The sequence below is a fragment of the Diabrotica undecimpunctata genome, chromosome 2 (genome assembly GCF_040954645.1).
Source record: "Diabrotica undecimpunctata isolate CICGRU chromosome 2, icDiaUnde3, whole genome shotgun sequence".
Classification (NCBI taxonomy): domain Eukaryota; kingdom Metazoa; phylum Arthropoda; class Insecta; order Coleoptera; family Chrysomelidae; genus Diabrotica; species Diabrotica undecimpunctata.
Window position 1 is genome coordinate 149,263,811 of NC_092804.1, and position 13,051 is coordinate 149,276,861.

Consider the following 13,051-nt stretch of genomic DNA (forward strand, 5'->3'; position numbering starts at 1 on the left):
TATATTTCTCTAGAAAAACTGCACTCGTATGTAATTTGTGTGAGATTTAGTGCGAAACCGCTGACATTGGACATACTACACTGAACAAGCCCAGAATATCCCACACTATTGCTGCATATTCAGCTGTGCATTCAATAATGACCATGCGTTGGTGTTTAGCTTGCAAAATATCGCCAAGGGTTTGTTATTATTATTACTTTATATATATATATATATATATATATATATATATATATATATATATTATTGTGATATTTAAAGTCTAGGTGCGCCAAGCAATAATTAGCAAATTAATTTTTTTGATTAATTAAAATTATTTAAATGATATGATTATGACTCTATCACAATTTTTAATTCTTTTATCTCAGGGTTAAATTCGTGCTTCAATATCTATGCTATTACATGTGAAAGGTAAGGTCCAGAGAATACCGGGATAATAAAAAACACATATGATCTAACACTATATATTGAAATAAAAATAATGAAATAATTCACACTCAAAAGTTTTCAATAAACAAATCTCATATAAGGATTCTCAAAATTTTGTTCTCCGTACGTGAACAATCAAAAATTAATGGTGCAAACAATATTAATTGAAATCTCAAAATCCCAAACTATTCTAACTCTCCTAATCCAAATATTTATATCCTTTCTAAATTACGTGTAAAAATTTTGTTATCAATAAAAGAAAAAACTGCAGAAAACAAAATTATCTCTCTCTGATGATGAGTGGTCCAAATCCTTGTTCCTTGTAGATTATATTATCTCCTCTCAACCGCTCCCTATGTAATCAGCAATCTTACATCAGATTGTTGCAAGTATATCGTCCTTAATGATCTCCTTCAAAAGCACAAATCATTCAAATTATGATAGCCTTTCTCCTCTCGATAAACTGAATCTCTCGTTGGCCCGAGTGAAAAATTGACTCTTGGAATATCTTCTCTTTACGATAAACTGAATCTCTCGTTGGCCTGAACAGTGACTCTTGGAATATAAGTAGAGAAATATGACTTACAATATTTTGTTGTTTCTGCTTCTGTCAGATACACTAACTCCACAAAAACTCACTAACATTCAACACTACTGCTTGCTACATTTCGGGAACCGACAGAGAACAAACACTGTTCTTTCTTGAAGACTTGGAAACCAACTGCCTATATTTTCTCTCTCCTCAATCTAGCTAAACTTTCCTTATCCCACCTTCCTCAATCTCCGCCAATCAAAACTCGTCACAATTCCCCATTTTTTCATTTCGATAACAAACAAATTTTTACCTATAATTATAAAATTTCCTAAAACTTATTTACAAATATTATTTTCTATAATTCTTAAAACTAACAAAAACCTCTTTCTAAAATATCTTCTATTGTCTTTAATCACTGCATTAATGGATTTTGAAAAACCCCGTTCAATTCTTTGGCTTTCACTTAAACTTATGCGGGTCACTCACGTATAACAAAGAAATGATTGATGTAAAGCTTACATTTTGTTTGGTACAGGTAATTCAAGGATTTAATAACTTTCCTTCTCCGAAATGTTTGTTGGATTTTGAAATATTTTAAACAAACCAATATTTTCTTGATTTTACATATCATAACAAATCCCCGCCATTTGATCTGCCGAAAACTCTTTGTTAAATTTTAAAATGACAAAAGTTTTCCAGGATCAAATCATTTCACTATGTTATTAAAATCTATTCATGATACTGATAAATGTCGTGAATGTTAAAATACCCCGTATATTGCCTGTCTTTATACGGGATTGGATATATTTTCGTTTTAAATTTTTCCAAGTATTTTCCCTTCAAAGAAAGTTCATAATTTTTAGCCACTCGGTTTACTTTATTAACAAGATCTCCATGGTTTCTTAAAATCTTCTCTATGTTTTCTCCACAATTTATTTTTCTTTCATCCACCTTTTGTTCACATGTGTTCACTGTCCATAATACTTCTTCACAAAATTCTGGATTCTCGTCCATCAGTGCCATTTTTTCTTCTGTTTTCTTTTTATCCTCTAATTCCCTTTGGTATTCCGAGCACCATGTTTCTATTCCTTTCACTTCTCTGATGATACCTTTTTTTTCTTCCTGCTTCCATTCTGTTTTATCGTCGGTTGCCAACAATTCTTCTGTACCTTCTATTTCCTGTTTTTCTCTGGTCTCCATCTTATTTTCCTGCTTTCTTTTCGAACTCTTCTTCTTTTTCTTCCTTCTCTTTTTCTTTTCTGTTAGATCTTGTTCTTGTACTTTCGGTTTATCCTCTACAGTCATATCGATTTCTTCGCGTTTTTCCTGTGCATTGATCCTTCCAGAATTTGTTTTCCTATCTGTTTGCTTTTCTTCTCCTGTGTTGTCTGGTTCTGCTCTGATTTCCAGTTTATTTTCTGAAAAATTGATGGTGATATCTTTTTTTCTCAATTCATCAATTCCCGCTATCATATCATGATTTAAATCTTCAATCACCACACATTTCATAATATGGAATTTGTTTCCCACTCTTATCTGTACTCCCAAACCTTCGTTTACTGTCGTCAAATTTTTATTGTTTGCACCCACTAAATCAACCCTAGGAATCTTATACACAAATCTGTCCAAATTTAATTCTTTTACTAGTTTTTTATTGATTAGCGATATCTCCGATCCAGAATCAATCACAATTTTAATCGCTTTATGTTTTATAAATGCATCTAAAAATATTAGATTAGAATTAGAAATTTGTCTGTCGTTTCCTATTGCTACATGATTCATCTCCCTTCTATTTTGTTGTTGGAAGCTCTGGTTATTTCTATCGTCCCTTTGTTCGTTAGTATTCCTATTCGGAGGATTTTGTGCATCTCTATTCCTGTTGTGATTTTCATATGTTCTCTGTTGTGTGTCATTCCTGTTATCGTAATTTTGTTGTCTATTGTAATTATTGTAATTTCTCGGCCTATATTCGTTTGTTGATCTGGGATGTCGGTTTCTCTGGTCATAATTTGATGAATACCTTCTTTCCGGTCCATTATATTGGTCATGTTGTCTTCTATTTCTCATTTCTTTTCTTTTCGCTTCTTTTAATTGAAGGAATTGGCACAAACTATCAATATCTTGATAGTTTCTCAAAATCACGTGATCTTCCAACGTTTCCTCAAAATGTCTGCTGATCATTTCTACCAGCTGTTCGGTAGAATATTTGTATTCTAGATATTTTGAATTGTTATATATCTGCAAAGCATATCTTTCTTCAGATATTCCCATTTTTTCGTGATATTTTCCATTCTGTAGCTCTTGGTTGATTTCTCTCTGTTTATTTTTCCCCCAGAAATAGTTGAGAAATTTATTTTCAAAATCTGTCCAATTTTCAAACTCATCTTCCTTGCTTTCATACCATAACGCTGCTCCTTCTTTCAAATGGTTTCTAATTGTTTCTTTGCAATCGTCAAAATATCTAATATGTTGTAATTTGGTTTTCAAATTTTTGACAAACGGTACTGGGTGTGTTTTCCGAATATCCCCGCCAAATTGTATTTTCGCCTCGCTTGTTCCATGGATGATAACTTCTTTTCTCTCTACCCCTCTTAGTTCAATTTCTGCCATTTGTTTTTCATTTTGCTTTAATCTTCTTTCTACTTCCTTCCTGTCTTCTTGTAGCGCATTTTCAAATTTTATTTCTAATCCCTCCAAATTATCTTTAATTCTCATTTCTTGTTCTTTCATATTATTTTTAATTTCATTAATCTCTTCTATTTGTTGTATCAGTTCTTTCTTTATCCCCTCAACACATCCTTTAATTTCCTGTTCATAGTTTTCCAGACGCTGCTCTATATTTCTCATTGTTTGTTTTGTTTCCCGTTGGTTTTCTTCCATTGTTTGTTTTGTTTCTGCCATTGTTTGTTTTGTTTCATCCATTTTTTGTGATGTTTCTTGTTGGTTTCTATCCATTTTATCCATTTTCTTTGATGTTTCATTCATTGTTTGTGTCTGTATTTGCATCATTGCTAATAATTTTTCCAGCATTCCTGTTTCTTTTCTTTCCTCCATTATTGTGGCATTTCCTTCATTATCCGATCCTTCATCAATAATTGTTTCCTCTTCTATCTTATCCTCTTTCCTTTCTTGCGTTTTACTTTGACTCCTTGTGGTCGACATGTTGTTTCTTTTCGTTACTGTTTTTGTCCCCGCCAAATGTGAAATTTTACAACACTCTATATGTTTCAGAACACGATAATATTTCTCCCCAAATGTATTAAATTTTCACGACAAATATCAAATATACAATCAGTAAAATTCAAATAATTCAAAATAAATATCAAATGTATGATTGGTAAAGAAAATAAAATCAAATAATTCAATAGCAGTAAATATCCACTAACTACGATCAATCAATAAATCAAATTTATATTCCCTGGAAAAATTGTCAAAATACTTTCAAATTCAAATTCCCTCAATGTTATATGTTTTTATCTCTGGATTACCTGTACTTATTCCAGATCTCTTTCCCTTCCTTCAAATGTAAAGCTGCGATATTTTCAAGCCCCACGTTTTGGAAGCCAGTTATTGTGATATTTAAAGTCTAGGTGCGCCAAGCAATAATTAGCTAATTAATTTTTTTGATTAATTAAAATTATTTAAATGATATGATTATGACTCTATCACAATTTTTAATTCTTTTATCTCAGGGTTAAATTCGTGCTTCAATATCTATGCTATTACATGTGAAAGGTAAGGTCCAGAGAATACCGGGATAATAAAAAACACATATGATCTAACACTATATATTGAAATAAAAATAATGAAATAATTCACACTCAAAAGTTTTCAATAAACAAATCTCATATAAGGATTCTCAAAATTTTGCTCTCCGTACGTGAACAATCAAAAATTAATGGTACAAACAATATTAATTGAAATCTTAAAATCCCAAACTATTCTAACTCTCCTAATCCAAATATTTATATCCTTTCTAAATTACGTGTAAAAATTTTGTTATCAATAAAAGAAAAAACTGCAGAAAACAAAATTATCTCTCTCTGATGATGAGTGGTCCAAATCCTTGTTCCTTGTAGATTATATTATCTCCTCTCAACCGCTCCCTATGTAATCAGCAATCTTACATCAGATTGTTGCAAGTATATCGTCCTTAATGATCTCCTTCAAAAGCACAAATCATTCAAATTATGATAGCCTTTCTCCTCTCGATAAACTGAATCTCTCGTTGGCCCGAGTGAAAAATTGACTCTTGGAATATCTTCTCTTTACGATAAACTGAATCTCTCGTTGGCCTGAACAGTGACTCTTGGAATATAAGTAGAGAAATATGACTTACAATATTTTGTTGTTTCTGCTTCTGTCAGATACACTAACTCCACAAAAACTCACTAACATTCAACACTACTGCTTGCTACATTTCGGGAACCGACAGAGAACAAACACTGTTCTTTCTTGAAGACTTGGAAACCAACTGCCTATATTTTCTCTCTCCTCAATCTAGCTAAACTTTCCTTATCCCACCTTCCTCAATCTCCGCCAATCAAAACTCGTCACAATTCCCCATTTTTTCATTTCGATAACAAACAAATTTTTACCTATAATTATAAAATTTCCTAAAACTTATTTACAAATATTATTTTCTATAATTCTTAAAACTAACAAAAACCTCTTTCTAAAATATCTTCTATTGTCTTTAATCACTGCATTAATGGATTTTGAAAAACCCCGTTCAATTCTTTGGCTTTCACTTAAACTTATGCGGGTCACTCACGTATAACAAAGAAATGATTGATGCAAAGCTTACATTTTGTTTGGTACAGGTAATTCAAGGATTTAATAACTTTCCTTCTCCGAAATGTTTGTTGGATTTTGAAATATTTTAAACAAACCAATATTTTCTTGATTTTACATATCATAACAATATATATATACATATAAACCACTTATGGAATAAAATTGTTTGTGTCCTTATTATAGAAAATAATAAAAAAAACTCTGGGACACGTTAACTTTTAAATTTAAATTTACAGAGTGATCCACGCAAGTCTGACATAGTCCATAATCCTTATTTTTAATGACACCCTCTTTTTCGATTTTTAGGCATTTTCCACGTTGAAAATGATAATAATAGCTATGCTATTCGACAGAACGGGAAAAAAAACATAAAAAAACATTGTTTTAAAGTTGGCCAAAAATTTCCGACATAACCTAAAATATCACTGAAAATTTCAAATATTTTTCCTGGGCTCAATTTTCAAGCTAAAAATCTGAAAAAAATCAGGCAGTTTTGTATTATTAAAATACGCTTTCACGAATTTTTTCATATTTTTTTCAGCAATACAGCGTCTAAAAAATATATTTTTTTTGAAAATACTTGTTTTCCTATAGCGAACCCCCAGAGGCACCTAGAAACTTGAAAATTTAACTGAGTGAGTTTTTAATTATGTCCTTTTGAATGGCCAGACCCAAAACTGAATTGAGCATGGTGCAATTTTGACCATCTTATCCCGCTATAGCCTTTAAGTAAAAAGTAAATAAAATGAAAGAGATCTAATTTAGGATAATTTAAGTATAAAAATTATTATACTCTTCTCATCAAGACGAAAAGGAAAAGGTCTTAGAGCGTCAGAAAATTGAATTTAAAGTAACTAAGGGTGCCCTCACTAAAGAGTGCTCACTCCGATGTCATCTCTATATAACATGCAGAGCAGCATGCAGATTTTCTGAAAATTCAAAACATGTTATCTGTAAGGGCAGAGTAACCATCAACCATATCAAAAATAGCTGATCTTTTCAGAACCTTACTAGTTGAGAAATTTTTTGAAACGGCTTTCTTAGAAGACAATATCTGAACTAAATTTGAACGTAGTGTATACACAGAAAATCTTTAAGGGTGCTATTCTGTTCCTATTCTTTGTTTTTTTTTTGTCTAACATTTTGTAAAACCGCTTTTCAGTACTATCTTATTGGTTTCTCCTTTGTTTATTTGCTCTAGTGTTTTAATCTTATTCGTTTAAATGTCTTATATCTACCATTTTGCTTTGTGAAATTAATTTATTTTAGTAATTCTTTGTGTCTAATATAAATTCTTAACTTCTTTCAATCGATTATTAATATTTTTATATAATCATCCGTTATTATTTTTGTTCTGTAGAAAAAGAAAAGCTGTTAAATATGATATAATGTAATAAATTACAACAAAAATAAAAGATTACAATTAAGACATGCTCACGGTTATTATTTGATAGCCTTTTATCATGCATTGTTTACCTAATATGTATGTTGCATTCCTTTCTGTCGCCTTTAAGTCCATGCAATATAGCTATGAATTATGTTAAAAAATGAGGAAACAAAGATTATATACAACATAAAATTTAAACAACTAAGTTATACCAGAAAAATACACATAGTGCAAATAACCCCCTACTCACCCTCCACCCCTAACGATAGATGTGTCATCAGTAGGAAAAGTGCAATTCTTGAGAGATACCCTTGGTAATTGGACTGACCTGCTAACAGAGTAAACTTTTTTCTGTCCCTTATCTCCGGTTTTTATGGTGGCCAATGGATCGTCAGTAACGTTTTCCTGTTTGCCATTTTTGATAGAAGGTGCACCCTCTTGTCTTTCAGAAACTTTGGTAGGACCCAGCCACCTAAGCATATTTTAGCAATGCAGTTATTTTTGGAGTCGCTAAAAGTTGTGGTAACATGCTTGCGAATGAAAATGTCCTGAAAAAAATAAAAATATATTTTAAAAAACATATTAAAAATAAAACAACAGTTAAATTTTATTAATTATACTATTAATCTTAAAGTAACAGAGACATCTATTATCATAATTTTTATATTAGTCCATATAAAGGTAAATACTTACTCATTGTCAATGTTTTAAGAGTAATTTAAAATTGATTTAATATTTTTACCAATAGTTTATTAAGCTATAAATATAATTTAATACTCAACGATTCGCATTAAATAAATTAATGTAGCATCTCATGATTTTGTTACCTCAGGTGATAATATTAAAATTCAAACAATAAAACACTTCCACAAAAGTTATTATGAGTGCCTGTCTCAGCGATGTGATTTTACTATGCGTCTGCACTTTATAGTATTTAACTGAAAAAGTTAAGGAGGAGAGAGCTGTTTGTCTCAAGTTGGTCATTCACAATTATATCTGTATTTAATAATTTATTAATTTTCATAGATTTTAATATATATATATATATATATATATATATATATATATATATACATATATAAGGTCTCTATTTTTAATATGGAGCATTTGAAATTGATTATTAAAACAATGATTATGGTCTAGAAGATGAAGTACGTACGTAGAATCTGTTTTTCTATTATTAAAAGAACTTTTGTGTTCTGCTATACGTTTTTAAAGGTTCTATCAGTATGCCTGATGTAAGTTGTTGGGCATTTACCACATTTTTTAGTTTATATACACCGCTGTTTAAGAGCCTTTTTGTTTTGGCTCTTGTCCTTAATATAGTTAATTATTGATAATTTTTAAATCTAGAAAATTTATAGATTGATTCTGTTCTGTTTCTACTGTAAATTCAATATGATTATGAAGTGAATTAATATTTAAGATAAGAATTATTCAAGTTTTCTGTTAGTTCCTGTTAAACATATCAGCATATCGTCCACATATCTCCACCAATATAAAAACTGTTTCAATACGGGTTGTTTTAAAATATGTATGTCTAGATAATCCATAAAAAATGTGGTAGCAATCGGTTTAGAGGATTACAATGATCCACAATATTAAAATTTTTGAGTATTTATTCACTGGAGAACAGTTTGAAAAAATAATTCTATTGAATTTGATTTTTGGGCTGTTATCGGCTTAAGTTTTTTCTCTGTCCCTCAATCTAGTATGGATCATTGGTTAGCAGCATTTAGTGCTTATTTACTAAAATGTATAGTACCGGTTAGTTTTTCGGATATAGGTAGTACATTTGGTAGTTAACGTCGAGCGTCATAAGTGCTTAAACAGCCCCAATTCGATTTGTTATATATATATATATATATATATATATATATAGCAATTTTACCAGTACCGGTCAAAAAACACAAAACTCAGTTCATTTATCAGGCAAGCCTATTTTACCTATTACTCAGAGCAAACCTAAGATGGGTATGGTCCTGAAGGAGGTACAGATCATAGATAATATTACTGTAAAAATAAACGAAAAACTATCAGAAATAGACCAAATGGAAATAACTAGTCAAAATATAAATATAACACGGGATTAAATTAAATAAATTTTGGTGAATACCACAAGTGATAAGATTCTAAAAACACGATCAAGGGCAAGAAAATATTGATTGACATCACACATTTTAGAAATGATGGATAAAAGAAGAAAATATAAAAATAAGAGCACAATTAAATACACACGTTTGAATAGGGTAATACGAGGTAATATTAAAAATACGGAAGTGAAATGACTAGAAGAAAAATGTAAAGAAATACAATAATTAAAAAATAGAAGGTAAAAGCATTTTCATGTATCAAAAAAATCAACATTGCATCCTCATAAATAACAACGAACAGTTAATTTATAACACCAAAAAAAAATACACGAATAGGAAAAATTTATCCCTTTCAGGCTTAGTGGCTCCACGGTGGAACCACCTTTAAACAAACTTTTTCCTACTGCCCGAGTAATCGTACGCTGGGATCACTAGACGGAATGCGATGTAGACGTCGTGTATTTTACTTCCCACGCGATAACAAAATCCCAGGAACATTTGTGCACATTGTACATAACACATTTCGCGCGCTCACAAGTGAATGCTAGTGAGGTTATTTATTGTTGTAAATAAACAAACATTCTGCTACTGATAAAAGGTATGTATTATGTTAATTTGTTGATAAATAGATGTATTTATGTATTGCCGTATTGAGTCATTATGAACTACGTAGATAACTAAGTGAATTTTGATATTTTGATTGGTGGTTCCAATAGGTACCACTAGGCAGATCAGTAACTAAAATAATAGTTATGTTTTGTTACAGAATTCCAAAATGAAAAGACGTCTTGATTTGAGTCAATTAACAAGTCATGACGCTTATGATTTACTAGCAGATATCCCATCGGAGGGATCTGATGTATCCGATTTTGATGAGAACGAGGATGAAAACGGTTAGAATTTATCGTCATTCACTTACTAAGATAAGCTAGATATAAGCAGAATTAGCAGATTTCATATTATTAAGTCTTAGGAACCAAGTAATAAAAATTCTACTAATAGTTTGCAAGAAATGGTATATTATGATAAATTTTAATTCAGAGCCAGAATGGAGAAATGAGAGGTTTCGTTTTATCTACCAGTACCGTTGCAGCAGTGTTATGACTAACAAAAGAACATTTTCCTTTGCTTTGTAGATTTTAAAAAGGAATTTAATCGCGTAGATCATAATAAAATATTAAGTTGTTTACAGGACATTAATTTAGATGATAAATACCTAGCATTAATAAAAAAAACATATTGGAGGTGAAGTGTTAAGATTGACTAAAAAAGGATACCAAATGGAGTAAAATAACTTAAAATAATCTGCTATGCAGACGACGCAATACTACTCTCTTAAAGTGAAAATGATTTACAACGTATGCTGCACCAATTTAATATAACTCCCAGAAAATTTAACACGTTAATTTCACCAAAAAAGAAAAAATGCATTATTAAAATAGCAAATTACTAAGATGTAAACTAGATCTGGACGATCAGATAATAGAACAAGTGATGGAGTTTAAATATCTAGGCATCACACCATCTAGCTAAGGAAAGCTCAAAACAGAAGTGGAAGATCAAGTGAATAGAGCAAACTGAGCCGCAGGTTGCGTGAATGAAACAATATGGAGAAATAAAAATATTGGGAAAGAAATGAAAAGCAGAATTTATAAAAGAGTTATATTATCAATAATGACGTTCTCGGCAGAAACACGACCTAACACAAAGAGGACAAAAAGAATGTTAGAAACAACAGAGATGAAACTCTTAGAAAAATTGATGGTAAGACATTATAGGACAAAGCTAAAAGTACAGGTACGCGACGTAGATGCAAGGTGAAGAACATTAAGGAATGAGTAATAAAAATAAGAGTAGAATGAAACAATCATATAAACCGAATGACAACAAATAGAGTAGTAAAGACGGCAAGAGACGGTTCCCCAATAGGAAGACGATCAGTAGGATGACCACGAAAACGATGGAAAGACAACTTACTGGAGGTACATTGAAAAACGACAGAGCCACATCTACATTAAAAGAAGAGAAAGAAGACGAAGAAATTAGTATAAGTAAAGGCGTGAGAAAGGGTTGTGTATTGTTCTAATGCTGTTTAACATTTACTCGGAACTGTAGTTCAAAAAGCCTTTCTGCATGAATAAAAATTAAGGTAGAACAAATTTTTAACATAAGTTATGCAGATGATACTGTCCTACTAACTGATATGGACACGAACTTATATAAAGTCCTTGACCAAATTAATGATGCTTGCCGAGAATTTAAAAATATGATTACCGAGAAAAAAAAACAAGATAATGGTAATCCAAAAGAGATGGAATATCCCTTTACTGATACTATAATGAGAAGATATTATAACAAGTAATTCATTGTAAATACCTTGGCTGCTAGATTAACTGCAAGCTTAACTCAGAATATGAAAGTAAAGCGACAATTACTGAAACTAGAGATAGGTCCTTCAATATGTGGTCTAATCTGCGATACCCAAATCGATATCAAACTAATATAAAACTTGTAAAATGTTTTGTTTGTTCTGTTGTTTTATATTATGTAGTCAAAATTTGGACTATTAGTGTACCGGAGAATTTTTAAAATTTCTTAAACTATACAAAAAACATATACACAAGTTCTAAGTAAACTAAATATAGAAAAATGACTATTAAGAACGATTAAAATAAGAAAAACTAGTTATTTCGGTAATTTTCTATGTAATAAGTAATAACATTCCAAAATTGGACATTAAAAATGTAAAATAGAGGGTAAAGGATGTATAAGATAAAAAATTGTCCTGGCTTCGTAATTCGAAACTGGATATGACTAGGTTATCAAAAACTTACGCATACAGCCAAAAACAAATAAATGTTTCGTTCCATTTTCATCGATAATTAAACTTTTTAGTTTAAGTTGTAAAGTAGAGTGTTTTAATCACATAGATTTAATCTGCACCTGTAGAGTCGTTTTTAAATGATGGTATAACCAGTCTATATATGATTTTACTTTTGATTAACTAACAAATGTAATTAATTGACCAGGAATTATTTTTTATTTTAAAAATAACTAAAGCCATTAGAAAAATAGTTACATATAATTACATATCCACTGCAAATTAACAGTATAATTAATTTTCCTTAAAAAGGCAAGATTAGTTAATCATCCTTGTAGAGTGACTTAACACCCTAGAGTTTCTAGAAATGGTATTGCGGATTTACGAGGACTGTTTTATAATTAAATTTCATATTGATTTTTAAATAAATCTTTTAATTATTTTTTTTAAATATATCAAACATTTAAACAGTTTATGCAGATACGGACCTAATATATTTGTCGGGGGTTCAAAGATCAGGTTGCCGCCCGCCCAATGGCGCACCCAGGGGGGTTTTGGGGGTTAAAATCCCCCAGGGCACTATTCCGACACTGTTACTGACAAATTTTAAGGCCTCAAAATGGAGGATAAAAAAATAGCATACAAAAAATTTCGGTGCCCAATCAAAACCCCCCCACAGGAAAATTCTAGGTGTGCTACTGCGCCCGCTCCCTTCTCTGATCTCCCTACCATCGTCAAACTAAAATATTAGAAAATATTACCTTCGTAAGCTATTTTTAGATGTGGTAGTTGATATTACATACCATAAGTATTTGTATGATAAGTATTTTATTAAGACGTTTTATTTATAAAAAAATTATATTAATACACTTATACATATTAATACATACATTACACTTGCAAAAGATGTATATTAATACAGTTATACAAAAGTAATACAAATAGTTTGTATCGTAACTCAATTGCAATTACGCAAAAATTGCTTATTA

General features: G+C 30.7%; 1 protein-coding gene across 2 annotated transcripts in view; it reads right to left on the bottom strand.

Moving 5' to 3' along the window:
• LOC140435035 (uncharacterized) overlaps positions 1-13,051 on the bottom strand; it is a 198,624-nt gene that overhangs the window by 164,980 nt on the left and 20,593 nt on the right. The window contains exon 2 of one of the 2 annotated variants that reach the window (XM_072523715.1): positions 7,477-7,696. In XM_072523715.1, the coding sequence (XP_072379816.1) occupies positions 7,477-7,628 (152 nt within the window). In that variant the 5' untranslated portion in view covers positions 7,629-7,696. Of the gene's footprint in view, positions 1-7,398; positions 7,697-13,051 lie in introns of both variants that reach the window. The other variant, XM_072523714.1, reaches the window with a different exon arrangement.